The sequence below is a fragment of the Opisthocomus hoazin genome, chromosome 36 (genome assembly GCF_030867145.1).
Source record: "Opisthocomus hoazin isolate bOpiHoa1 chromosome 36, bOpiHoa1.hap1, whole genome shotgun sequence".
In the NCBI taxonomy this organism is placed as follows: Eukaryota; Metazoa; Chordata; class Aves; order Opisthocomiformes; family Opisthocomidae; genus Opisthocomus; species Opisthocomus hoazin.
The window spans coordinates 473,837-501,391 of record NC_134449.1 but is presented as its reverse complement, the minus strand read 5'-3'; the positions used below and the strand labels follow the sequence as shown (position 1 = coordinate 501,391).

Below are 27,555 nucleotides of genomic sequence, written 5' to 3'. Positions count from 1 at the left end.
CGCCTGTTTCTTCACAGCTCCCGTTCGGCAGCTGTAGAGATGTAACCCAGTTGCACAAAAAAAAGTATTTGATGTGTTTACATACAGCAGCCAAATTAAAAGCCCTGAGCCTTTGAGCAGATACGGCTTTAGAATTAAAAGAAAAAGAAAAAAAGACTGAAAATTTGAAAAGAAGTAACGATTGCGATAGTCAGGAATGAAACAAGCTGAAAACATACCTGGCAATATTTTTATGGAATTTTGCGATGTTCTTTCGCGGCAGCAGCTTCAGTGACCTGCGCTGCATCAGCCCCTGCGTGACGTTCCGGCCCTTGCCCTCGCTGAAACACCGGCTCAGCAGCAAACGCTAGAACACAGTTTGTAATATTCAAAAAAATAAATTGCAAAACATTTATACCTGTTACAGAAGCTCGCGTCCCGTGACGAAGTCAAATTGAGCAGCCAATTGTTAATTAATCAGTTGTGAACTTATTAGCAATAGAATTTATTTAAGCAAGCGATGAAGCAGGCAAAACAGCGCTGGGCGGCCGGGGAGCCTCCTGCTCCGCCAACGGTCCGCACCCCACCCCCCAGCAGAGTCTCTCTTTATAGTTTAGTGGTTCCGGGCTCTATGTGGCACATCCTGGTATATTTTTTTTGCAGCTGCACGTACTGTTGCGAGGGGGTCATCCTGGTCCCTCTGGGGGTCGTGAGAATGAAGGTCGTAGTTTTCCTCCGCGTTGTGGATCAGTTTCTTTTCTCATTTGGTCATGCTGGTCCAGCACGAAGCAGGAAGGATTCGTGCTCATTTGCTCAGCAGGATGTCGATACTCTGAGGTTTGGTTTGGTGATTTGTCAACGTGCATTTCAAGGCTTACAGCTATCTCAGCAGAACATCGCTCAAGTGGTCGGTGGGGTGGGTTGAGAACTGGCTGAGTGGCAGAGCTCAGAGGGTTGGCATCAGCGGCGCGGAGTCTGGTTGGAGGCCGGTAACCAGTGGTGTGCCCCAGGGGTCAGTACTGGGCCCAGTCTTGCTTAACTTCTTCATCAACAACCTGGATGAAGAGTTAGAGTGTACCCTCAGCAAGTTTGCTGATGACACCAAACTGGGAGGAATGGTGGATACACCAGCAGGCTGTGCTGCCATCCAGCGTGACCTGGACAGGCTGGAGAGTTGGGCAGAGAGGAACCTGATGAGGTTCAACCAGGGCAAGGGCAGGGTCCAGCCCCTGGGGAGGAACAACCCCAGGCACCAGTACAGGCTTGGGGCAGACCTACTGGAGAGCAGCTCTGTGGAGAGGGACTGGGAGTGCTGGGGGACGACAGGGTGACCATGAGCCAGCAGCGTGCCCTGGGTGCCAAGAAGGCCAATGGGAGGATCCTGGGGTGCATCAGGAGGAGTGTGGGCAGCAGGTCCAGGGAGGTTCTCCTCTCCCTCTGCTCTGCCCTTGTGAGGCCCCATCTGCAGTGCTGTGTCCAGTGCTGGGCTCCCCAGTTCAAGAAAGATGAGGAGCTACTGGAGAGAGTCCAGCGCAGGGCTACGAGGATGAGGAGGGGACTGGAGCATCTCTCCTGCGAGGAGAGGCTGAGGGAGCTGGGCTTGTTCAGCCTGGAGAAGAGAAGGCTGCGAGGGGACCTTAGAAATGCCTCTAAATATCTGCAGGGTGGGGGTCAGGAGGATGGGGCCAAGCTCTTTCCAGTGGTGCCCAGCGACAGCACTAGGGGCAACGGGCACAAACTGAAGCAGAGGAAGCTCCAGCTGAACCCGAGGAAGAACTTCTTCCCTCTGAGGGTGACGGAGCCCTGGCCCAGGCTGCCCAGGGAGGTTGTGGAGTCTCCTTCCAAACCCGCCTGGACAAGGTCCTCTACAACCTACTGCAGGTGACCCTGCTTCGGCAGGGGGTTGGGCTGGGTGACCCACAGAGGGCCCTTCCAACCCCGACCATTCTGTGATTCTGCGGCTCAGCAGCAAACGCTGGAACACAGTTTGTAATATTAAAAAAAGAATAAATAGCAAAACATTTATAGCTGCTACTAAAAAAACCACACTTCAGCCCAGGTTAGCATTGCTGACTTTAAGGAATGAAACCCGTTTTGTGACGGGATGTTCTTACCGCGTTGACGAGCTAATTTGTGGCTGTCGGTAACCAGCGCCAGGCACCGCGGCGGTCGGGGCAGAAGGGAGGGTTCGAGTCCGACACGTCCAGGGACTGCGCGGTTCATCGCATCACCCCCCCCCACCAGGGCGGGAGGCGCGGCTGCTGCCGGCACAGACCCTGCCCCACCGGTACCGCAGCCCGCGCCCAGCGCCGTTCCGCGCTGAGAGCCATCCAGCGCCGCCGCCTCCCGCCTCGCCGCGCCAGCCAGGACCCCTCCCGCCAGGACCCCGCCGGAGCTGCACGCGCCGCTCGCCTGACCGCCGCCGGCGCTCCGAGGCGGCGCCGCACGCAGGCGATGGCAATGGGCACCCCGCGGCACGCAGGCGGTGAACGGGCACCCCGCGGCACGGAAGGACCCCGCGAAGGGAGGCAGCGCCCGTGAGGGGAGCCGGGCCGGGGGCTGCGCGGCGGGAGCAGGGCCCTCGCTCCCCGGCGGACGGGCGCGGGGTGGAGCCGGCAGCGCCGGGAATCGCCCGCCGGGGGCCCCCCCAGACCCAAAGCGCCGTGTGTGCCCGGTGCGTCCCCCAGCTTCCTCTTGTTGAGGACAGGGTGGGAGGCCACTGGAGCCAATCCTGAGGGGAGAAGAGGGTAAAGGCATTTGTGGGGCACAGAGAAAGGCAGAGGGAGGGCTCTGGGTGTCAGCCGAGGGCAGACGGAGAGCTGTGGGCTGCACCAAACGGCACCTGTAGAGCTGCAAGCCACACCAGAGGGCAAACAGAGCGGCCTGGAAAGCACAAAAGCAGAAATGAAGGCCCTTGGGAGGCACCAAAATACCCTTTTGCAGCTGCTCGATTCTCCCGAAAGGCCCACGCCAGTCCTTAGGGCACATGGAAAGGCAAAGACACATGCCTCATCTACCCATGGCACTGCTCGCACAGAGGCACAGAGACTGGGGCTGCTTGCTTGTCTTGCCACCTCAAACTTCAAACGTAGCTTAGGGGGAATGAGGGGGGGTCCCTGCCAGGCTCCCTCCAGCAGCCCTGCTCCAAAAATGCGAACGTCTGCAGATAGCTGGCAGGCAGAAAGGGCTAGCCTGGAAAGCTGTTGCTCAGCCTCCTCTGCCCATGGCACTGCTTGCACAGAGGCACAGAGACTGGGGCTGCTTGCTTGTCTTGCCACGTCAAACGTCAAATCTAGCCTGGGAATGGGGGTGGTCCCTGCCAGGTTCCTTCGCAGCCCTGCTTCGAAAATGCGAACCTGTGCAGATAGCTGGCAGCCAGAAGGAGCTAGCCTGGAAAGGTGTTGCTCAGCCTCATCTGCCCATGGCACTGCTCACACAGAGGCACAGAGACTGGGGCTGCTTGCTTGTCTTGCCACCTCAAACTTCACACGTAGCCTGGGAACGGGGAGGGTCCCTGCCAGGCTCCTTCGCAGCCCTCCTTCGAAAATGCAAACGTCTGCAGATAGTTGGCAGGCAGAAGGGGCTAGCCAGGAAAGCTGTTGCTCAGCCTCATATGCCCGCCCATGGCACTGCTCGCACAGAGGCACAGAGACTGGGGCTGCTTGCTTGTCTTGCCATCTCAAACTTCCAACGTAGTATAGGGGTCCGTGCCGAGAGCCTCGGCAGCCCTATTTCAAACATGCGAAACTGTGCAGATAGCTGGCAGCCAGAAGGGGCTAGCCTGGAAAACTGTTGCTCAGCCTCATGTGCCCATGGCACTGCTCGCACAGAGTCACAGAGACTGGGGCTGCTTGATTGTCTTGCCACCTCAAACTTCACACGTAGCCTGGGAACGGGGAGGGTCCCTGCCAGGCTCCTTTCGCAGCCCTCCTCCGAAAATGTGAAAGTCTGCAGATAGCTCGCAGGCAGAAGGGGTTAGCCTGGAAAGCTGTTGCTCAGCCTCATCTGCCCATGGCACTGCTCGCACAGAGGCACAGAGACTGGGGCTGCTTGCTTGTCTTGCCACCTCAAACTTCACACGTAGCCTAGGAACGGGGAGGGTCCCTGCCAGGCTCCTTTCGCCAGAAGGAGCCAAGTGAGGGAATGGACGGGGGGTGCAGCAGGACTGCTTAATCATGTGCACAGCAAAGATTTTGAAGGAAAAGGTGTCTTTCCATGCCCTTCTGTCTTGAGAAACACTCCCCGATCCTCTTCCATTAGAACACAGAACACTACAGCCACACCAGACGTGCCTGAAACGTTTCTTTAAGCCTTGTATTTGCCGATATGTTCCCGGGCTATGATCATCCTTTGAATCTGAGCAGTTCCTTCATAAATCTGAAAAGAAGAATTACAATAATGTTAGCTGATTTTTGTTTTGTGTTGTTTTTAATATTTTAACAGATCTTTCTACACGTGTAAACCTTCATAGCACTACCCCTGTGTGGGTTAGGGCGTGCCAAAAGACAGAGAAAACTGAACAAAATTCCAGTGTGTCTGGAGTAACTACAGCGGGCTGAATGCAATAAATCCCACACGAGATCCCAAGTGACCGTCTTGTTCTCTCCGATGTGCTCAGCAAAACTCAGTAAGGTTCTCATGGAATTAACAGAGGTAGTGAGTAAAGAAGGATGGGGGAAATGTCTTCTCTGGGGAAGAAAATACGTAACTTAGGCTTCACAAAGCGGGTTTGGAAACGGTGGGTGGAGGGGAGGAGGTGACCTGCGCTGGAAGTGCTGCATTTCCTTTGACTAGCCTTTCAAGGCCATAGCAAACGGTCCCTTTCATCCATTTATTCCCACTACTCTTTCTGAACTAATACTGTCTTCAACACACTATTTCCTCCTTTTTTTCTTGAGCATGTATTTTTACATTTTCCTCCAGAAACAGAGCTCAGGGGCTGAAGTCTTTCAGCTCCCAGCTCTGCCAAAGCGAATCTTTGGCAGATTGCTCAGAGGTATGGAATTTCACTTTGTCTGTAGTCATAAAACGGGGATAATCCTCCCAAGAACCTTAGGCAGCTTTGCAGAAATAAAGACGCTGTAACCTGTGGTCACATTAGGGTGGAGCCTGACAGCAAAAAAGCCCAATCATGACAAATTCAGTTACTCATTCATTTCCCCAGTTGCAGGAGTGTGATTAATACGAAGAACCTTTAGATTCCAAACCAGCAGTTTTCTGTCCTGAGGTAGAGAAAAATTCTCAGCTAGTGAGAATAGTTTTGAAGTCAGCAATAAACGAAATTTCAACTACCTAGAATCTTCAGAATGACACCTGTTACAGCGCTGCGGGTCACGGCCCACATGCATTTCTTGTTGTCCTCTATTTCGGTGTGTTTTTTTCTAGTCATTATTAATGTCAGGAAGATGTGAAAAGATAAAAGATTCCTGGTTTTCCTGAACATAATTCAATCATTCTTTCCGAATAAAGAACTGTAGCATAGTATATGCTACGAGAAGAATTATGATGGGGAATAATTTCTTGGTAATAACGCTGAAGAAAAAGATCTGGGGATTATGAGCCACTATGGGCTAAATATGAGTAAATATGGGAACATTTTGTTGGGGGTTTTGTTCTGGGCTTTTTTTTTTTTGTTTTTAAAGGCTAATCACTGCAGGCTGCGCCACACTTCTGTTAATGAACACACACAAGATAACTAACACGTGACACTCAGTGCTGGTGATATCTCAGGTGAAGTAAAGCCCAGCTTACGACACCAAAGTTTCAGGCAGAAGGTTCAGAGCACAGCAAGAAGTGATGCAGAGCCTGGGAAGCAGAAAGGAAAAAAAAACACCCCTAAACCAACCCCCACCGTGACTGATGAGGAATGAGGCAGAAGCTGTTGGAGTGTTCTCCTCTAGACTCAACGAGGAGGGAGGCAAGCGGCACACTCGGTGCAGCCACCGCGCGTCGCTTGTTCTGTGCGCCCGCTTTGGGTATGACAAGGCACAGGATGCGATTTCCAGCGACCGTTCTCTGCACCAGGTATGGGGCTGAGAGGAAGACGCAGCTGTTCCTCTTGGGCAGGTTAAGCTGTTGATCTCATGCACACAGAGTTTTGTAGGCAAGAATTTGCCTGATTTGCATGCCCTTTTTTTAAATGGAAGGATTATTGCTCTCAGCCTCAAAACTTCTATGTGTGTGCACGTCACCATTTCAAATAAGTAGCCACTAGTGTATTTTATATAAAATGTATGCATGACTATACAGATTGCATCCTCTCTTTTACTCACCTGGTAGATTTTAGCATCTCTCATGAGTTTTTCCACAGGATATTCAGTATTAAATCCATTTCCTCCAAAAATCTGCACTGCGTCCGTAGCTACTTGGTTCGCAACATCACCGGCGAAGGCCTTTGCGATGGAAGCGTAGTAGGTGTTCCTGCGGCCAGCGTCGACTTCCCACGCAGCCCTCTGGTAAGCCATCCTGGCCAGCTCCACTTTCATGGCCATTTCAGCAAGCATGAAAGACACTGCTTGGTGCTGTGGTTGAGGAAACAAACCATGTTAACGTTGCCTGCCTAAAACCCTCTGACATCCAAGCAGAATAAAGTCTTCTTAATATCTTAATTTGCAAGCTCAACGCGCTCAGGAAATCATACTTGAGTTCTCCAGAATTTGGATCAGGCTCTCAAATCATGGAATCATGGAATAGAATCATGGAATAGTAAGGGTTGGAAGGGACCTTAAAGATCATCTGGGTCCAACCCCCTGCCATCAGCAGGGACCCCTCCCACCAGCCCAGGGTGCTCAGAGCTCCATCCAACCTGGCCCTGAGCCCTGCCAGGGAGGGGGCAGCCACAGCTTCTCTGGGCAGCCTGGGCCAGTGCTTCACCACCCTCAGAGGGAAGAATTTCTTTCCTGTGTCTACTCTAAATCTGCCCTCTTTTAGTTTAGAGCCGTTCCCCCTTGTCCTGTCACTGCACCCCCTTGTGAAAAGCCCCTCTCCATCCTTCCTGTCGGCCCCTCCAGGCACTGGCAGCTGCTCTAAGGTCACCCCGGAGCCTTCTCTCCTCCAGGCTGAGCAGCCCCAGTTCCCTCAGCCTGTCCTCGGAGGAGAGGTGCTCCAGCCCTCCAGTTATCACTTCACGTTTTGATTCCCCTTTCCATCCCTCGGTGTAGCACACCGGTTCACCTCAAGCCCCGTTCCTGAACCGTTTGGGCCACCCAGACTTTTAAGTTTTTAATTCTAAAATCCACTTAGTCACAGGGATTAAGTATTGATTGATGAAGTTGTGCTTTCCTTTTTATGAGATCTGTATTTAGTCGGATGTTTATGGATATTTCTTTAAGCCAGGAAAGCAGTGTGATTGGCAATGTGTTCCGTTAGTATTAATACTGTGAGTCTTGTGTCCCTGCCTCAGGGAGATTTCCTCCTTCCCTGAAAATCCCTGCTCATGAGCATTGAAGAGCTTCAGTGTGTCCTGACAGTTTCAGGGTTTTGGGTGGAGTTTTCTTTGTGATTTTGCTATTATCATCAATAAATTACTGAAGAATCCCAGGAGTTACTGCATAACTAGATTTACTCAGATAGCGCTGACCTATATACTTGAAAAGCCAAGCAGTGGCAGAGATACCATAAATCTCACGTCCTGAATGTAAAGGAACAACGCTGAAAATTCACTCGTAGTACATCAGGTATGAAAACGTAGCTTTTGGATATACTTATTTTTATATATTTAACTTACTTCAACAATTGGTTTCCCAAAGGTTTTTCTTTCCAAGGCATATTTGGTAGCTTCATCGAGCGCTCTTTTTGCTAACCCAACAGCACCAGCTGCTACCTGAATTAAACACAGCACAGCATGAAAATCGGAAAATATAAAGGGAATTTCTAAGTAACTTCTTTCTGATACTTACGGGTGGTCTGGTCTTATCAAAAGCTCCCATTGCGATTTTAAAGCCAGCTCCTTCACCTAGTAATACATTTTCTTTCGGAACTCTGACATCTTCAAAGACAATACCTCTTGTGTCGGAGCAGCGCTGGCCCATGTTCATTTCCTGTACAGGGAAGTTGACAGAGGTGCAACTCAATGGGATTCTGCCAAGGTGCAACACATTTTCATTCTTCAGTTTACTCAAAGCATCAGGTAATTTTTTTTTCCCCAAAACACTTTGGCTTTGTCTAAAAATCATCACGTACACAACAAACACTAGCTTTGCATTTACAGACCGCCATGCCCGTAATTTGTCCAAGCAGTTTCCTGTCTCTGTTTGTGAAATCGATTCTGCAGCCGTAATCATTCGTTTGTCTTTCTTTCCCCAAAGAGAACTAGCCCAGGGTGTCCAGTGTGAACGGCGGATTGTTGCGTTACCGCTTTAGAAGCGAATGAGAACTCATGGCTTGTCAAAGCAGAGGTACGCTCCTCACCTTTCTTCCGACTTGGATTCCAGGGCTATTCGCTTCCACAATGAATCCAGTAAAGGCTTTGCCTGCGGGAGCTTTTGGGTCTGGATCGGTACGCGCTAGCAGAAAATACCTGGTGTAAAACAGAGACGAGGGCAGTCCGTTTCTCCTCGCAATTAACGATCAGGTACTTTTTTAGCTAACACATGGGATGCTTTTATGTGTCTTTCTACCATATAATAGATCTGCCACTCAGTTAACAACCCTTTGGCCCTGCCAAAAATAAACGGAGAGGCAGCGAGAGAGAGGAAGTGTCAGTGCGTCTCTTACTGCCAAAGTCCAGATTTACTACAGTCACCTCAGGTCAGCACGCAAAGGTCCTTCACCTTTTCCATGTATTTTAAGTCTTAACATTCCCATCGGCTTCACGCACAGTACAACAGAAACCACTTCACAGCACGTACGTAAAAATCAGGAATCACAGTACTGCGTGCAGAACCTTCAAGTTATCAGCTGATTTCGAAGATCTCAGTTTTGTTCTGCTAAGTATAAGCTATAAAGGAGTTTTTTTCCGTTAGAAATCAAACAGTGCTAAATCACACTGATGGTGCTCAGTAACATCAAAGAGAGCTGGTTGGTTGGCAAGCTCTTTCCAGTGGTGCCCTGCGACAGGACAAGGGGCAACGGGCACAAACTGAGGCACAGGAAGTTCTGTCTGAACACGAGGAAGAACTTCTTCCCTCTGAGGGTGCCGGAGCCCTGGCCCAGGCTGCCCAGGGAGGCTGTGGAGTCTCCTTCTCTGGAGATATTCCAGACCCGCCTGGACAAGGTCTTCTACAACCTGCTGTTGGTGACCCTGCTTCGGCAGGAGGGTTGGACTAGATGACCCACAGAGGTCCCTTCCAACCCCTACCATTCTGTGATTCTGTGATTCTGTGGTAGATTCTCCTTGAGGGGTCTGCCTTGAACAGAGAAATAAATAACAAGAAAATCCAGCTTTAGACATAAATGTGTCAAGTTTTTCCTCTTGAATTCAAAAGAATCTGTGTGGTGGGGATGAGCATGCTCTTGTGTGAGACGTGATGAAGGAGGTCTGTGTTGTAAAGCACCTCCACAGACGCCACAGCAAAACCTGGATCCGTTGGCACTGGGCAAATGTCTTCCCTTAGCAAAATAAAAGGTCACACCACAATGCTGGCATTTTTCTGTCTTCACTGGAAGTGAGAGACGTTTCCAGCAGAATCAGAAGCAACTGATCTGGGCCACCACAGCCACAGAGCAAGGTCCCTTGTAACAGGAGCCTCTTGAGCACTGGGCCAGTTAACTCTGACTGGTGCTGCCCTTCCCGGAAGAGACAGCGGAACTGGTTTTGTTTGACAGCAGCAAAAATTGAGAGGCCTTCTTGAGCGGAGTTGTCCCGTCATGGCTCAGTGTCCATGTGAGACGCTGCACGGCCCTGCCTCACACCTTGCCCTGACGAACTGGTCACAGGTCCAAGGGCAGCGAGATGCACCATGACGAAGGCTCAGCTTTGTGCCAGACCTTCAGAGAACCGCTGGTGTCTAACTGGGGGGCGTGGGGGGCACCTCAGGTCGGAACAGAGTAACAGAATGGGACGCCAGTCAAAAGCCAACACACCAGTTTGCTTTCCCACCGTTTGTGATCCACATCTTCTGACCATTGATGACATATTCGTCTCCTTTCTTCTCAGCCTTGGTTTTTATACCGGCCACGTCAGAGCCTGCGCCAGGCTCGGTTACGCAGTAAGCCTAGAAGAAAAGAAAATGCCAAATATTGAGGAATAAAACTCTGGTTTTAAGCAACCAGAAATTATTGCAGAATCACGTGCACCAAACTGATCTGTAAAAGTCTTAAGTGGACTGTGTGGAAAACCCCAAAATACTACAGCGAAAAACCCCAACAGCTGTCTGAGCAAGAGTCCAAGCACATAGGGTTAGTTCTCCTTATAAATCCATAATAATAATTGGAATGATCTTCTAATGATAACCAGAACCATTCTGTAACTTTTAATAAGTCACCCCCCTCCCTTATGCTTCACAAACTCTGATACGAAAGCTGACGATCTTTGAAATCTGAAAGTAAGAGCACAGAGTAAAATTTTATGGGAACCGTGCTCTTCATTTCATGAGGCTTAGTTTCTCCCATTTTAACGCACTGCACATAAATCTTTACATCTTTCTATGTGACAAGTTCTGCTCAAATACCACCTGACACCCATAGGTGCAGTTTAATGCCCATCTGATTGCGTTTGTGCTCCTACAAACCTTGCATTTTCCTTACACCCCTGCAGCTTCCCTTGAGAGTGAATTCAAAGGCGTTAATTTCCTGGAAGCGACTTCGGATGCTTTTCCAGGCAGTATCTTCTGTTTGCTTCCTGCTTACATCTAATTCAGTACTCCCTGGCTTTCAGTAAACGCCACGGTTTGTTTAAACACCAACACAGGCTAAGTTGTGAGTAGATATCAGTGTTTTAAACAGCCCAAAAAACCCAATGAATGTAATTTCGGAACATTCTACAGTGTTCCCAAGTCCTACTTACACACATAAGTGGTTCCTCTATCATTCTTCCCAAGTATTTCTTCTGCTGCTGCTCATTTCCCGCAATGATTACTGGCATTTCCTGAAAGAAAATTAAATATTTAGAGCGTTAAGCCACCTTTCTAAAGGGCACGGACTCCAGCTGAAAGGAGGCAGGAAGGGACAGCGCTTACCCCTAGGGAGTTCCCCTCAATGGCAGTCTGAACCCCCGTGCATCCGTACGCTAACTCTTCCGTTATAAGGCAGGACTCAAAAGTGCCGAGGCCCAGACCACCTACAGTTCAAATATTTCACTGACTAAAACGAGGCTGAAGTGGAACACATCAGTGAGCGACAAAAATTAATTATCGGAAACACATTCCCCCTCATGCATTTGATTGTGCCCTGTGTTCGATCAGACATTCCCACGCAAGCCTTCCAAAGAAAAGTTTTCTCAGATTAGTAACAGATGACTTAAAAATCACATTTATCCGTTGCAGGGTGACGGGCTTGACGTGGGACAACTGCGAGAATGCACTGCCAAAGCCTTTCAACTACCTCACATCTGAGAATCTTCTGAAGAGTTCTTAGGAAGCAGAGGAAGGGCGACACGGGCTCCTGAGCTACCACAGCACTCAGGAATACAAAAACCAAGCATCGGTCAGAAAACCAACCCGGTAATCTGCTCCCGACAGCAGCCAGCACTTTGGCAAGTGGATAAAAACGCAGTAACGATACAGCTATACGTCCTCAGAGTATTTTCCTCAGCCTTCAGGTGACTTCCTCAGCCACAAGTTTCCTTGGTCTCTCTGTCAGCCAGCCCCCGACAAGAGATTTCTTCTGGGGATTTGCCCGCTCTCTTTTTGCCCCCACGTACAATTTGAGCACCGGTGTCATCCAGGGGTAACGAGCCACACAAATTAACTCTGCACTTAGTGTGGAGCCACCTCCTTTCACTTGCTCTGGCCCTGCTGCCTTCGGGTCGCACCGAAGGGACGGTGAGCTAGCGGTCCCTTCTCAGACGCCCCACCACGCTGACGGCTGCGGTGTTTCTCACTCAGCAGCTGTTCTGTACCTTTTACCATCTTTGTCACCTTTTTAGGAATCTCCTCCCTTCCCACGACACCCTTTCCAGGTGGCAGGATCAGGCTGCTTAAAGAACTGCAGAGGCAAGCGCAGTTTGGATTCAGGCAGCAGCAGAATTATGCCTTCTGCTTTTTTCATCATTCTCTTCTTAATTTCTGACCTGAAGTTTATGGCTTTGACCACTTGTGGGCATTTTGCTGACATCTTCACAACACTTTATATTCTAACCCCCCAAATCTTGTTTTTTTTTCCAGAGGCACTAACTTACTCAGACGACACCATTTGCTCTGGGAAGCCTGGATTGCTTCTTTCCTTTCCTGGGTGCATCATTTTTCCTGTTCTGATTTTCGTCTGCCATTTTAACAGTCGCCCAGTTTCACAGCCTTCCCCTGCAGCTCTTCACACCTTTTCGACACGGAGTAACTCGGTATTCCCAGCTAACTCTGTGACCTCCCTGGGGACACCCTCTCCCCGGTTCTTCAGCCCAAGCGCCAGCCAGTCTGTGCTGCTGATTTTTCCGCTATGAAACCAGCTGAGTTTTGACATTAATTTCCAAAGTCTGAGCATTTTATACCACCCAGGTGTTCACAGGCTTATCAGCTCCTGCAGCAAACTCCATTTATTTTTTGTGCCCTGACTTCCTTTTAGGAAAACCCCACGGCGTGCCGGAGGCGTGTCTGCTCCACTGTACTTCATCGTGTTCTTAATTTACGCGGTGCATCAGGCTGACTGGGGTGCATTTTCCCCGCTCTCCCTTGCAGACCTTGTAAAGGAATGGCGTCCAGTTTGTCCCTTCTAAGTTTTAATTTAATGCTCTTTCAGCCTCGAGTTTCCCTAGAATTTGTGGCTGCTCCTCACAATTACTCCTTTTGTCTCTTTCTTCCTTATTAATTAAATTTTTGATAAAAGGTCCACCCTCCGCTGACTCTTCAAAAATACAGGCTCTGCTACGGACATTTCCCCAGCTTCGTTTTCAGGTAATATAAACGCAAAAGGAAAATCTGAAATGTAACGTTTCTTTCCAAGGTCAGTCACACACCGAAGCGCTACCGTACCGCACGGCACCTAAACTGGAACACCGTCCTTCCGGACTAAACTCGGAAATTGCTCCGGCCTGCGTCAGAAACGAGATCAAAACGCAACCTTCTGACCCCTCCGCCCCACCAGCGGCCGCGCCGCGCCAGGGGACCGTTGGGCAGCTGTCGCCATGGTAGAAAACCTGGTCACAAATTAGGAAATCGTGATCTGCCCAGTTTGTGGCCAGACGACGTCCGCCCCCGGCACCAGCTGCAGGCGCCAGCCTGCCTGCTGAGGAAGTTTAGAGCGTCGAGTGGGCGACTGTTCGTTTTATACGGAACATATAAATCTCCTCAAAGGCCTTTTCTTTGTTATATTTTACAGATGAAAAAGAACGGTTACTTACCGCAGCTCTCCGGTATGTGCGAATTCATAAGACCAAGCTCCCAAGCTCGTTTTATGAGCGGCAGAGGATACTGGAACAGACAGGCAGAATCACTTCGGGATTCGTCACCGTTAACATTTTAAATTTGACACGGATTAAGATAAAAATCGACTTTTCCCCCCCTACTCTATGGTAATTTACCTCTCCAGTTTTGTCGTACTGTGCAGCAACAGGAATAACTTCTTCCACAGCAAATTTCCGAGCAGTGGCTTGAAACTCTTTCTGTTCATCAGTCAGTTCTAGCAAAAAAACAACGTAAAAAAACCCACCTCGCAAATTCCGTACTCTTTTTCATTCTGCCAGTTGTCAGGTGACGAGAAAAGAAGAACCAAGCATGAGTTCCTCCCAGGACAACCCAGACCGCGCGGACCCGCCTCCCCGCGCCTCTCCAGCAACCAAGCGGCTCGACCTCCTCCTTCGCTCCAGAGAAAACCCGCGCTGATCTCTGACCGACTCATCCGCACGCCAGCGGCGACGCAGCGGGGAGCGCTGCGTAACGGAGGAGGAGACAGAGGCAGAGCGGCGTTCCTCATCTGGTGGTTCTGGCTACTCGCTCCAAACGTCTGGCTGCTAAATCTGCTCTTACCTACGTACCAGGCCTAAACGGGGGGGAATTTCTTTACAACCGCATTCCGCTAAGACTACAGACAGTTATTTTAACATTGTAAAAGCCAACTTGAGATCATTCTTCAAAGCTGAGGGAACTCTGGCAATGAAAAAGCTGAAGACAGACATCAGTTTGAAAAAGAATAAAACCCCATAAACATCACAAATGTGCCCGGCTTTCCTCAGCTGGAGAGGAAAGTGATTTTGGTTTTCAAATGATTTTTTAAAAGAGAACAGAAATCTACTCAGAATAAACCCCTTGTAAATTCCCACCGAACCGCAGCGCGGCTGGCTTTCCTCCTAACTCTGGTTTGTCCGTAACGCCGTATTCCTCCCCAAACCTGCCGTACTTACCAAAGCTGAAGCCAGCCCCGGGCCTCTTGGCGTGTGCGCTGGGAGCGGGTTTGCTGGAGCGCGGCCTCCACCCGCGCCCCGCCACGGCTCGCAGCATCTGCTGAGGAAGCAAGCAGACGGGTGTGAGATCTCCGCCGCTCCCGCGCGCCGCAGCGGGGAGAGCACAAGGCAGGACCAGGGGGAGACGAGGCGTTTCCAGAGAAAATGGAAAACGTCTGCGAAGGTAAAGGGTGATGAAGCACAGGCCGGCCGCTGCTAAGCACGGGACCGCCGATGAGGGCATCGTAGCTCGGGACCGTGCTTGCCAGCAGGCACTGCGTTGCGCCTGGACCGCTCGCCACCGCCAGCCGCTGCGGCACGGTGCGTCACAGGATGGTCGGGGTTGGAAGGGACCTCTGGGGGTCGCCCAGCCCAACCCCCTGCCCAAGCAGGGTCACCCAGAGCAGGCTGCAAAGCACCGCGTCCAGGTGGGGCTGGAATACCTCCAGAGAAGGAGACTCCACAGCCTCCCTGGGCAGCCTGGGCCAGGGCTCCGTCACCCTCAGAGGGAAGAAGTTCTTCCTCACGTTCAGACGGAACTTCCTGTGCCTCAGTTTGCGCCCGTTGCCCCTTGTCCTGTCGCTGGGCACCACTGGAAAGAGCTTGGCCCCGTCCTCCTGACCCCCACCCTGCAGATATTTACAGGCATTTCTAAGGTCCCCTCGCAGCCTTCTCTTCTCCAGGCTGAACAAGCCCAGCTCCCTCAGCCTCTCCTCGCAGGAGCGATGCTCCAGTCCCCTCCTCATCCTCGTAGCCCTGCGCTGGACTCTCTCCAGTAGCTCCTCATCTTTCTTGAACTGCGGAGCCCAGCACTGGACACAGCACTGCAGATAAGGCCTCCCCAGGGCAGAGCAGAGGGGAAGGAGAACCTCCCTCGCCCTGCTGCCCACACTCCTCCTCATGCACCCCAGGGTCCCATTGGCCTTCGGGGCACCCAGGGCACACTGCTGGCTCATGGTCACCCTGTCGTCCCCCAGCACTCCCAGTCCCTCTCCACAGAGCTGCTCTCCAGCAGGGCTGCCCCAGCCTGTCCTGGTGCCTGGGGTTGTTCCTCCCCAGGTGCAGGACCCTGCCCTTGCCCTGGTTGAACCTCATCAGGTTCCTCTCTGCCCAACTCTCCAGCCTGGCCAGGTCGCTGCCTTCCCCCAGCCCCACCTGCCCGGCTGAGCGTTCTCCCCTCGCTGCGGCCGCTGTCGCACGGTAAAACCAACAGGATCAAACAGCTCCGACAAACCGCTGCAAAGAGCTGGATCCCCCCAAAACATTTCACACCTTATTTTATCCGGAAGCGGGCAAGAAGCAGATGGGGCTGAGAAAAAGCCAGGTAATTGTCATAATTTTTGCCACCAGAAAGCTGGGCCTGAAGCAGCCAAAGTCCAGAGCTTGGCGGCAATGCCCGATGCGGAGGCAGCTGCCGAGGTCGTGCCAGAGAACTCGCGCGGCGTCCGCGCACGAGCAGCGCGCAACGTCGTTCCTGCGGGTGACGGCCGGGAACCCGCCGCTCCCGACACCTGGGGGTCCGGCCGACCCCCGCCCACTCAGCTGGCCGCCCCGCTGGCCAGCTCGGTGGGCTGGGCGCCGAGGCACCCACAGCCATGCTCACGCCCAGTGCCTGCCGTGTCCCAACGCCACCAGAGCCACCGAGGCCACCCGAAGCCACCACAGCCAGCAGAACCACCAGGGCCAGCAGAGCCACCAGGGCCAGCAGAATGTTCCACCAGGGCCAGCAGAGCCACCAGGGCCAGCAGAGCCACCAGGGCCAGCAGAATGTTCCACCAGGGCCAGCAGAGCCACCAGGGCCAGCAGAACCACCAGGGCCAGCAGAACCACCAGGGCCAGCAGAGCCACCAGGGCCACCAGAACCACCAGGGCCAGCAGAGCCAGCAGAACCACCAGGGCCAGCAGAGCCACCAGGGCCACCAGAACCACCAGGGCCAGCAGGACCACCAGGGCCAGCAGGACCACCAGGGCCACCAGAGCCACCAGGGCCACCAGAACCGCCAGGGCAGCGCGACGCTGGCGAGGCCCCAGGGCTGTGGCCGCCCGCCCCGCCGCCCTTCATCCTTCACCCAGTTGGGAGCGCAGGGCCGATGGGGGGGGGGGGGGGGGGGGGGCCGCCCCGCATCCCACTCGCCGGAGGGGGGACCCCGGCGCCTCGGCCCGCAGCTGCTCCCGCCGCCCCCCGCCCCGCGGCCTCCCGCTCGGCCCGGCCCGGCCACCCCCCCGCTCACCCGGCAGGCTCCGAAGGCCGACATCTTGCCCAGGCGACCCGCGGCAGCTGCCGGCGCTGTCCGGCTGGGGCGGCGGTGGGGCCGTGGGGTGCGGGGCCTGGCCTCGCTCTGGGCTGTGACCAAGGCTGAGGGCGGAACGGGGCCGGGCGCTATGTCACAAACACACGGGGCGGGGTGGGGGAAGGGACCTCTGTGGGTCACCCAGCTCAACCCCCTGCCCAAGCAGGGTCACCCACAGCAGGCTGCACAGCACCGCGTCTAGGCGGGGCTGGAATATCTCCAGAGAAGGAGACTCCACAGTCTCCCTGGGCAGCCTGGGCCAGGGCTCCGTCACCCTCAGAGGGAAGAAGTTCTTCCTCGGGTTCAGCTGGAGCTTCCTCTGCTCCAGTTTGTGCCCGTTGCCCCTTGTCCTGTCGCTGGGCACCACTGGAAAGAGTCTGGCCCCGTCCTCCTGACCCCCACCCTGCAGATATTTAGAGGCATTTCTAAGGTCCCCTCTCAGCCTTCTCTTCTCCAGGCTGAACAAGCCCAGCTCCCTCAGCCTCTCCTCGCAGGAGAGATGCTCCAGTCCCCTCCTCATCCTCGTAGCCCTGCGCTGGACTCTCTCCAGTAGCTCCTCATCTTTCTTGAACTGGGGAGCCCAGCACTGGACACAGCACTGCAGATGGGGCCTCACAAGGGCAGAGCAGAGGGAGAGGAGAACCTCCCTCGCCCTGCTGCGCACACTCCTCTTGATGCACCCCAGGATCCCATTGGCCTTCTTGGCACCCAGGGCACACTGCTGGCTCATGGTCACCCTGTCGTCCCCCAGCACTCCCAGTCCCTCTCCGCAGAGCTGCTCTCCAGCAGGTCCACCCCAAGCCTGTCCTGGTGCCTGGGGTTGTTCCTCCCCAGGTGCAGGACCCTGCCCTTGCCCTTGTTGAACCTCATCAGGTTCCTCTCTGCCCAACTCTCCAGCCTGTCCAGGTCACGCTGAATGGCAGCACAGCCTGCTGGTGTATCCACCACTCCTCCCAGTTTGGTGTCATCAGCAAACTTGCTGAGGGTACATTCTAACTCTTCATCCAGGTCATTGATGAAGAAGTTAAACAAGACTGGGCCCAGTACTGACCCCTGGGGCACACCACTCATTACCAGCCTCCAAATAGACTCCGCGCCGCTGATGCCAACCCTCTGAGCTCTGCCACTCAGCCGGTTCTCAACCCACCCCACCGACCACTTGAGCGATGTTCTGCTGAGATAGCTGTAAGCCTTGAAATGCACGTTGACAAATCACCAAACCAAACCTCAGAGTATCGACATCCTGCTGAGCAAACGAGCACGAATCCTTCCTGCTTCGTGCTGGACCAGCATGACCAAATGAGAAAAGAAACTGATCCACAACGCGGAGGAAAACTACGACCTTCATTCTCACGACCCCCAGAGGGACCAGGATGACCCCCTCGCAACAGTACGTGCAGCTGCAAAAAAAATATACCAGGATGTGCCACATAGAGCCCGGAACCACTAAACTATAAAGAGAGACTCTGCTGGGGGGTGGGGTGCGGACCGTTGGCGGAGCAGGAGGCTCCCCGGCCGCCCAGCGCTGTTTTGCCTGCTTCATCGCTTGCTTAAATAAATTCTATTGCTAATAAGGTCACAACTGATTAATTAACAATTGGCTGCTCAATTTGAATTCGTCACGGGAGGCGAGCTTCTGTAACAGGTATAAATGTTTTACAATTTATTTTTTTGAATATTACAAACTGTGTTCTAGCGTTTGCTGCTGAGCCGGTGTTTCAGCGAGGGCAAGGGCCGGAACGTCACGCAGGGGCTGATGCAGCGCAGGTCACTGAAGCTGCTGCCGCGAAAGAACATCGCAAAATTCCATAAAAATATTACCAGGTATGTTTTCAGCTTGTTTCATTCCTGACTATCGCAATCGTTACTTCATTTCAAATTTTCAGTCTTTTTTTCTTTTTCTTTTAATTCTAAAGCCGTATCTGCTCAAAGGCTCAGGGCTTTTAATTTGGCTGCTGTATGTAAACACATCAAATACTTTTTTTTTGTGCAACTGGGTTACATCTCTACAGCTGCCGAACGGGAGCTGTGAAGAAACAGGCGGGGCAGACGCTGTACACGCTGTATCGTCTCATCGCATCTTTTTTAACCTGTCTCTTAAAACCTCGTCTGAGCTCTGCGTAACCTCCCGCTCGGGGCCGTGCGCGTGCCGCAGGGACGAGTGCCAGCTCTGGCGACACCTCCCTGCCCCTCGCTGGAATCCGGCGCCGGCAACGGGAGCCAGACCCAGGGCGTGGGTGCCCCGGACTTGGGGGGGGAGTGGGAGTGGGGTCCCAGTGCTGCTGCTGGGGCCGGTGGGCTCCCCGTGCAGCTGTGGGAGCAACTGGGGGTCTTTAGCTTCCAGCCACTGCAGCAGGGACGGTCTGGGTCCCCAAAACCAGCTGCTGGGGGGGACTGGCGTGAGTGAGGGGCTCTGTGCCTGGGGCCGGGGGGCGAGGGTCCACGTCCCCCCGAGGCAGCGGGGCGGGGGGTGCGGGGGGACTCACCGGGGAATCGGTACCCGGGCTGGGGTACCGGTCGGGCAGGGTCTGTGCCGGCAGCAGCCGCGTCCCCCGCCCTGGGCAGAGACCGCGGCTCCCGGGGGTCCCGGGCCGGCTCTGCTGGAGGCGGTGGCAGCTCCCGACAGCCCACGGCGTCCCGCTCTGCAGAGCTATAAATTATCTGTCTGCATTGCTGTCATGGCTGCCACAAAGACACGATTTCGTTGCCTGTGGCAGGATACAGGGCAGCAGCACCTTCTGTTCGCTGCCCTGCTGTGCGCTGAGCGGGCGTAACGGGGGAGCACACAGCTGAGATCAGGCCGTGCCAACATCTGCCTTTCTTTGCAGAGCATTCGGAAACCTCGAGGTGCCCTAAAAGTTCGTATAAATAACAAAACAACTCTAAATATCCTATTATTTATGGAAAGTTTTTGATTTTTGCCTGACAGCTCCTTCCAACACGACATGTCAACAAGAATCTGTATGGCTTTGTTGCCCCCCACCCTCTGTTCCCTCTCTGAGAGCAGAAACGGGTGCAGGGAGGGAGGGTTCGCACAACCCCCCAGCTCTGCCCGGGTGCTCGGGCACCAGCGCAGCTCCCGCCGGGCAGGGCCGTATCCTCCACAGCACCAGCCCCACTCCCTCCCTGGCCGCCATGCTGGATGAGACCCCTACGGGATCGTCCCTGGGCATCAGCGGGGAGCGGGACGGCGCGGGCAGAGCCGCAGCACACAGTCCTCGGCACCAGCTCCGTCCCGCTGGCAGGGCCAGGTGCCATCGAGGTGGCGGTGACAGCTGCGGGCCGTGACACCGGGGCTGAGAGCAGCCCCGGCTCGGGGATGGCCGCCATTCCTGCTCTCCACACACTCCTTCCTTCGCCCTGCCTGCACATCACACCCAGGTCACTTCTCTGAGTCGCACAGACTGGTCCCAGCCCCCCGCAGACCGGCTCTCCCGTAGCTGACCCACCGAGCAGGCACTGCTGGAGGAGTTTGGCTTTCGCTGCCACCGAGCGCAAGCGCGAGGAGGGGGCTGAGGACGGGCACGTCCGCCCAAGCGTGGTCACTGGCTCGCCGGCTCTGAGAATGGGCTCGAGGTGGCTTCTCCGCAGGGACAGCGAACGCAGGGCGGCAGCTGCTCCGACAGACTCCTCCTCGGCTGTTCTGGAGGCAGAACGAGGAGACTTGCTGGCGGGGACGGCGCTGGCACCCACACGTGCAGAGCAGGAGAGACGAGCAGCCCGTGCCCCCCCCACTGTCGCACCCCAGGAGATCCCGCTCAGCGTGGCCCAGCTGCGGCTCCGCAGCCCCTCTGCCAGGCAGGGGCTGGGCTGGGACAGACCCAGACCACCAGCAGCACAACCGGCCCGGGCTGAGCCCCCGGCCTTCGCTGTCGGGTTGGCGGGCACTCCGAGCCCAGGAGCCCCTCCTTCCCATCCCCTGTCCCCCCCAGCTGCTGCACCTCGCACTTGGGGACTCTGCAAACGTAACAAAAAGCTTGTTACTGTGCGCGTGATCAAGCGTCAGACCTGGCTGCCCGGAGAGGCTGCAGCTTCTCAGTCCCTGCGGGTACTCAAGACCCGATGGGACACGACCGAGGCAAGCTGCTCCCGCCGACCCAGCTCGAGCAGGCGGTTGGGTCCTTCCCAGCCCAGCTATTCTGCCATTCTCTGCTTCCACGAATCCTCGCCCCAGCGCCGTCAGGGACGCTCGCCTCGTCCGCGTGGTTACAGGCACAAACTGCTGTGCATTCACGGCGAAGTCCCCTCGCGTCAGAACCGATCCGTGATCCCGTCACTACACACGCACAGGAACAGCCAGGTGGGAGGAGGAAGGACCTGGACGGGTATTTTCAGGGATTTCCTGGGAGGCCAAGGGAGTTCAAAGCAGACGACATCTCTGCAGCTCAGGGAGCTCCTGCTTTGCCACTGCGATGTTGTTGTTGCTCGTGGACTGAAAACCAGACCCGGAAAGATTTCATGGCTGGCGTCCCTAGGGATCGTCTGGCACCAGGAGAGTCCAGAGGCTGGCACCGGCTACGGGAGGGGAGGAAAACCTCACAACCTGAGGAGATCCCCGAGCCAGGCCCCCTTTGCAAAACCAGAAGCAGTTCTCCGGCATAAAAGCAAGACAAACAAAAGAGACAGAAGCAAGCTCCTCTGAAGCTGTCAAATCAGAACTATCAAAATCTTCATCCATGGGCCCTGGGAACAGGAAAAACACCCGCCCTGACATACAGAGCTCCCAGAAACTTCAAGCAGGAGGGCCTACACTCCTCTGTCTGCACCCTCAGCACCATTCTTCTACATCCCTGCCTTAAGTCCCTCTGCCCGCCTCGCGCCCTAACGGGGATCCGGACAGGACCCCTTCGAGCTGCCGTCGCGCCCGAGCAGAACTCAGTCCCCAGCAGCATCTCCCGCCCTCGTCACGACAGTCAGCCACGACTGCAGCCACGTCCCGACCAGAGACGCTGGTAACCCCTTTCTGGCATTAAAGGGAATATCCATAAATGCTACAAACATCCCCTCAGCCCTGCCTCACTTTTAGTGTTCAGCCTGTCTCTGTGAGAGCACCATGAGGCCAGGGACCTCGCCCTGCTCCAGAAATGTGCAATTTATTCTACCTCGGCTTTTTCTCTTTCAGACAGCCAGCTTCTGCTGCGTCCCTTCATTAATCCAGATCTGATCAACCTTTGGAGAGAAGCAGAGAAGAAGAACTCTTAAATCCGCCTGGCACTGACCACTGCCTGACACCCCAGCACACTGCACGACCGGGCACCAGCAGCACCTATGCTTCACCCCCTCCCACTCCCGAGCGCCTGCCAGACCTCCCCTCGCTGTCCGCCCCACTCCCCAGCTGCTGCTCTCCCTGCCCGGGAGCTGGCACGGGGCGGGGAGCGGGGAGGTTAATGGGCTGAGCTGGTCTGAGGATTTCTGCTCCCCTGAGGACCCTTCATCGAGGCCATTCCTCTCTGTCCAAAGCACGCAAGCCCCAGCCAGCTCACCCTTCGCCCAGGTCACTGACACTCAGCCGGGCTTCAGGCAGTGGAAACCAGCAGGGCGCCCGTCTTTGCTGATTCTTCAGCCAAAGCAGCGCAGCGCAAGACCTCGCGGACTTGGGAAAAGTCCATCAGCAGCCCCACGAACGACTCTGGTCTGACAGAGCCCGCCCTTCCTTCAGAAGAAGGACCTTGGTACCAGAACCCTTCTTCCGCTGAGAGGAGGCACGACCCACCCATGCGCGCAGCGCGAAGATCTCCCGGTGTCGGAGAGGTGGAGTCTGCTCCATTCTGGCTGGGGACAGGACAACCACTGAAGTCCAACCTCAGGTCTTCCACCACCAAACAGCAATGTCGTTCAACCTCTCAACAGCCTTAAGAAAGAGGTAAATCTTGGAGCGGCAATTCTAGAAACGGGATACGACCCTCCAGGCAAGATGCTAACATGGCCAGGAGTTGACTGGACGTGGCTGGACCAAAGCAATGGCACAGTTAGAGCTACCAGCGAACTTCTTCAGGCGTTGAGTGAGAATCCACCCGCTCTGCCCCACAAGGCTCACCTGGAAGCCACCCCAGGGGTGTAGGACCCAGGGAAAGGGAAGAAGGTGCCTGGAGGGACACACTTTTACGCTCCCCTCTTGCTCTGCGGGTGGGCAGGCAGGGAGCACGGGATGTGCAGGGACCCACGGCAGCCTCTCCCCGTCCCCGCCGGCAGCAGCTGCCCAGCCCCAGCCCAGACCTCACCAAGGGCTGCCCCGAGGAGCCCCGGGTCCCTCACCCCATGATCTCCAGCGGGCAGGTGAGTTGCTTCAGCCCCTCGCACAGCAGCTGAAGTCCGGGGTCTCCAATGTCACCATCACCCAGGTCCAGCTCCTGCAGACTGGGGCTGAGCGCAGCAGCCAGGTCCCCGCAGCCAGCGCTGGTCAGCTGGAATATCGCAGCCTGCAGGGGAGACACACCAAAGGGACCATCAAAACATGACTCAAGGCCCTCACTGTCACCAGGACAGACGTCACCACCCAGCAGGCTCTCAATGGGCCGATGCCAGCATGCCACAGCCAGAAACCCTGCCCACACTCATGGGATCCAGTGCTTGGCCACGAGCTCGGTGCTGGAGCCACCGCTTGCTCCAAGCCCATCCCTCGGCGTCCTCCGGGCCCGCTTCTCCCCAGAAGGCAACAAAAGGCTCTTCTCAGCAGAGCAGAATGGAAGGACATTGAGGTGCTGGAGCGTGTCCAGAGCAAGGCCATGAGGCTGGAGAAGGGTCTAGAACACACGTCTTATGAGGAGCGGCTGAGGGAGCTGGGGTTGTTCCGTCTGCAGAAAAGGAGGCTGAGGGGGATTTATCGCTCTCTACCGCTGCCTGAACACAGGCTGTAGTGAGCTGGGGGTCGGTCTCTTCTCCCCAGTGACAGGCAATAGGAGGAGAGGCAATGGCCTCAAGTCGCACCAGGGGACGTTTAGATTGGACATTAGGAAAAACGTCTTCACTGAAGAGTGGTCGAGCAGCGGAACCGGCTGCCCAGGGCAGTGGTGGAGTCACCATCCCTGGAGGGGTTCAAAAAACGTGTGGACGTGGCACTTCAGGACATGGTTGAGCAGGCATGGTGGGGTTGGGTTGACGGTTGGACTTGATGACCTTCGAGGTCTTTTCCAACCTTAAAGATTCTGTGATTCTATGAACAGTTTTCTCACCCGAGTGTCTTCAACTTGCTCCTCGGATTCCCTACAGCTTGACGGAGCAGGGACAGAGGTGATGGCTGTGACTGCTCTGCCTGGGCTGGCTGCCTGGAAGAGGGACCGAGGAGATGCTCTGCATGAGAGGTGGCACGCCGGATCCGTCACTAGTTGACAGACATCAGGACAGCACGTCAAGGAGCATCACCCGCCCGGGATGGTGTGCACTCCCACTTCGTTGCAGGTCATCTGAAAACCAGACGTGGCTCACGCCCTGCAGCGCTGGCTCAGACGTTCAAGGCATCGAGGGTCTTCACCAACGCGGCGCGCGGCGACCGTTCACCCGACTTCTGCACAGCTTCTGGCGCAACACGTGGCTCTCACCGAGGCCCGACGCGTGCTGGTGTTGTACTGAGGAATAAGAAGGGGAATCAAAATGTGACATGATCATCGAAACAGCTGGGCTATTGCTGCTGTAGGTAATTTTGTAAAGCCCTACCCTTACTATAATTAAGTTTCGTAATCTTGTAAGTTCAAAATTCACCACAGAAACTAAGAAACAGGATTGTGAAGAACGTGTTACTGTCTCATGGAAGGATGAAGCTGTCCAAAGCAGAACCCCAGAGCGACGAATCGTAAGCGTAGCTAACGAGCTGTGAAAAGCTGCGGGGAATGCCAAAAGGAACAGGGACCTCGGGGAAAGCCAGCTGCGGCACGGGGAGATCGCAGCCACCGACTCACGGACCACCTGCCCCAGTTCGACCCCGCACTCCAAGGATGAAGAAACTCAGCACGCCTACTAATTTACAGGCTGCGCAAAGAGACTCAAACCACTCGGTTAACAGAATCACAGGGCACGTGTTTTAGGAAGAGGACTATGGCAATGCGAAGAGCATCAATGGCTGTCGGCTTGTGAACGAGGGCTGCTGCCTCGGGACAGACACCCGTATCTGCGCAGACACGCAGCCAAACCCCTCTGCTCGGAGTGCACATTGGCGTCATGCACACCGGGCAAACCAACCCCGAGTTTGGGACACCACCGGGAGCAGCACCGCTAGGTCCAAGTGCGAGCAGCACGCTCACAGGGCACGCTGGGCACGCACTGGGGTGCAGCAGCACTCCCACCATTGGCTGGGTAACTCTTGCCCTCTCGGACACGCAGCCAGAGAATCTGCAAGATTCTGGAGAACACAGAATCACAGAATAGTAGGGGTTGGAAGGGACCTCTGTGGGTCATCTAGTCCAACCCTCCTGCCGAAGCAGGGTCACCTACAGCAGGCTGCACAGGATCTTGTCCAGGCGGGGCTGGAATATCTCCAGAGAAGGAGACTCCACAGCCTCCCTGGGCAGCCTGGGCCAGTGCTCTGTCACCCTCAGAGGGAAGAAGTTCTTCCTCGGGTTCAGCTGGAGCTTCCTGTACCTCAGTTGCCCCTTGTCCTGTCGCTGGACACCACTGAAAAGAGCTTGGCCCCATCCTCCTGACACCCACCCTTCAGATATTTGTAAGCATTTATAAGGTCCCCTCGCAGCCTTCTCTTCTTCAGGCTGAACAAGCCCAGTTCCCTCAACCTCTCCTCGTAGGGGATATGTTCCAGTCCCCTCATCATCCTCGTAGCCCTCCGCTGGACTCTCTCCAGTAGCTCCTCATCTTTCTTGAACTGGGGAGCCCAGAACTGGACACAGTACTCTAGATGAGGCCTCACTAGGGCAGTGTAGAGGGGAAGGAGAACCTCCCTCGCCCTGCTGCCCACACTCTTCTTGATGCACCCCAGGATCCCATTGGCCTTCTTGGCAGCCAGGGCACACTGCTGGCTCATGGTCACCCTGTCGTCCCCCAGCACTCCCAGTCCCTCTCCACAGAGCTGCTCTCCAGCAGGACCGCCCCAGCCTGTACTGGTGCATGAGGTTGTTCCTCCCCAGGTGCAGGACCCTGCTCTTGCCCTTGTTGAACCTCATCAGGTTCCTCTCTGCCCAGCTCTCCAGCCTATCCAGGTCACGCTGAATGGCAGCACAGCCTGCCGGTGTGTCCACCACTCCTCCCAGTTTGGTGTCATCAGCAAACTTGCTGAGGGTACATTCTAACTCTTCATCCAGGTCGTTGATGAAGAAGTTAAACAAGGCTGGGCCCAGTACTGACCCCTGGGGCACACCACTTGTTACCAGCCTCCAACCAGACTCAGCGCCGCTGATGACAACCCTCTGAGTTCTGCCATTCAGCCAGTTCTCTATCCACTTCACCGACCACTCATCCAGCCCACACTTCCTGAGCTTCCCTAGGAGGATATCATGGGGGACAGTGTCGAAAGCCTTGCTGAAGTCGAGGTAGACAACATCCACGGCTCTCCCTTCGTCTACCCAGCCAGTCATGTCATTGTAGAAAGCTATCAGATTGGTCAGGCATGATTTCCCCTTGGTGAATCCACGCTGACTACTCCTGATAACCTTCTTTTCTTCCACTTGCTTCATGATGGCCTCCAGCATAAGGTGCTCCATCACACACGAGGTATTTGAGAAGGTGCAGCAAATCCACAAGTTAATGAATTAGAGAATTCACATGGCAGACTCATCTGTACAAAGGGGACTAAGCCTTTGCTTGATTGTTTTTTTTTTTAACCAGAGGAGCTTGCGAAATAAATCTGAATTTACAAAGTGCGTTGTCCTGTAAATTTGAGAGATCGACACGAACCGGGACACTTACCCATGCACAGACTGTTGCCATCCACACACAAAGACTGTGCTTGCTTTGGCCAGCTTTGGAGGAGGGGTTCCCAGGGAAAGCAAGCTGCTGCCTTTCACTCGGACCAGCAAGCCCTCGAGGAGCGGAGCACTGGGCTGCCTGGACACGGGACGGGGCTCTCCAGGACCACCTCAGCCTCCAAACAGATTCAAAGGTTTCTCTGGAATTCCAGGAACAGAGACGCTTGCGAGAACTGAAACTGCCCCGCAACAAGAGCGAACGACCCGTGTCCCTGTGCAGGGGACGGGAACAGGAGCACATCTGCAGCCCTCACTTGCGCTGCCAACCCTTTCCTTCGTCAGCTGCAGACCCTTTCCGAGCATTAACCACTGCTGCTGGGAAAAGGGCGACTGCGCTCCCCACCGAGCACACAGCTCCCACGGGGAAAAGCCCCAGGGACCAAGCCCACCACGTGAAGACAGCTGGTGCCATGAGCAGGCGCCCAGCGCCCTGGTAGGAGGGCAAGGAGCTGCCCCAGGGAGGTTGCCTACGGGATACAGCCCTCGAGGGGCTGCATCTGGACGGGTCTGAGAACGCTCAGAGCCACGGCTGAACCAGAACCAGGGTGGCCATGGTGTTTGGGGGTACCCATGCACCACAGAATCACAGAATGTTCAGGGTTGGCAGGGCCCTCTGTGGGTCCCCCAACCCAACCCCCTGCCCAAGCAGGGTCACCCAGAGCAGGGGGCACAGCACCGCGGCCAGGCAGGGCTGGAATATCTCCAGAGAAGGAGACTCCACAGCCTCCCTGGGCAGCCTGGGCCAGGGCTCCGTCACCCCCAGAGGGAAGAAGTTCTTCCTCGGGTTCAGCTGGAGCTTCCTCTGCTCCAGTTTGTGCCCGTTGCCCCTTGTCCTGCCGCTGGGCACCACTGCAAAGAGTCTGGCCCCGTCCTCCTGACCCCCACCCTGCAGATATTTAGAGGC

The 27,555-nt window shown here is 55.0% G+C and overlaps 3 protein-coding genes across 4 annotated transcripts; all 3 read right to left on the bottom strand.

Moving 5' to 3' along the window:
• Window positions 1-445: 445 nt before the first annotated feature.
• Window positions 446-4,188, bottom strand: LOC142365348 (uncharacterized). Its single transcript, XM_075446087.1, has 2 exons — window positions 2,094-4,188; window positions 446-1,034 (listed from the first exon to the last, which is right to left on the bottom strand). The coding sequence occupies exons 1-2, from the start codon at window positions 2,983-2,985 to the stop codon at window positions 1,027-1,029; spliced, it is 900 nt and encodes a 299-aa protein (XP_075302202.1). The 5' UTR covers window positions 2,986-4,188; the 3' UTR covers window positions 446-1,026.
• An 80-nt stretch (window positions 4,189-4,268) lies between these two features.
• LOC142365345 (medium-chain specific acyl-CoA dehydrogenase, mitochondrial-like) lies at window positions 4,269-16,841 on the bottom strand. Of its 2 annotated transcripts, none has more exons than XM_075446082.1 (12): window positions 16,681-16,841; window positions 14,411-14,507; window positions 13,592-13,689; window positions 13,412-13,481; window positions 11,097-11,197; window positions 10,925-11,005; window positions 10,003-10,133; window positions 8,389-8,497; window positions 7,878-8,018; window positions 7,706-7,801; window positions 6,252-6,500; window positions 4,269-4,356 (listed from the first exon to the last, which is right to left on the bottom strand). In XM_075446082.1, the coding sequence occupies exons 1-12, from the start codon at window positions 16,702-16,704 to the stop codon at window positions 4,285-4,287; spliced, it is 1,269 nt and encodes a 422-aa protein (XP_075302197.1). In that variant the 5' UTR covers window positions 16,705-16,841; the 3' UTR covers window positions 4,269-4,284. The 2 variants fall into 2 exon arrangements, with proteins under 2 accessions (XP_075302197.1, XP_075302196.1); XM_075446081.1 differs by having other exon boundaries at window positions 14,411-14,510; window positions 16,681-16,785.
• A 1,654-nt stretch (window positions 16,842-18,495) lies between these two features.
• On the bottom strand, window positions 18,496-24,181 carry LOC142365349 (uncharacterized). Its single transcript, XM_075446088.1, has 4 exons — window positions 24,103-24,181; window positions 23,913-24,005; window positions 22,996-23,159; window positions 18,496-20,383 (listed from the first exon to the last, which is right to left on the bottom strand). The coding sequence occupies exons 3-4, from the start codon at window positions 22,998-23,000 to the stop codon at window positions 19,639-19,641; spliced, it is 750 nt and encodes a 249-aa protein (XP_075302203.1). The 5' UTR covers window positions 23,001-23,159; window positions 23,913-24,005; window positions 24,103-24,181; the 3' UTR covers window positions 18,496-19,638.
• Between the last annotated feature and the right edge of the window lie 3,374 nt (window positions 24,182-27,555).

Bases quoted from the DNA above. Each gene is read 5' to 3' on its own strand.
- LOC142365348 (XM_075446087.1), bottom strand. From the start codon at position 2,985: ATGTGTCTTTGCCTTTCCATGTGCCCTAAGGACTGGCGTGGGCCTTTC.
- LOC142365345 (XM_075446081.1), bottom strand. From the start codon at position 16,704: ATGTCGGCCTTCGGAGCCTGCCGG. The intron at 13,690-14,410 runs GTAAGTACGGCA...TTTTTTTGCTAG, and splicing joins CGGGGCTGGCTTCAGCTTTG to AACTGACTGATGAACAGAAA. The intron at 7,802-7,877 runs GTAAGTATCAGA...TGTTTAATTCAG, and splicing joins TTGATAAGACCAGACCACCC to GTAGCAGCTGGTGCTGTTGG.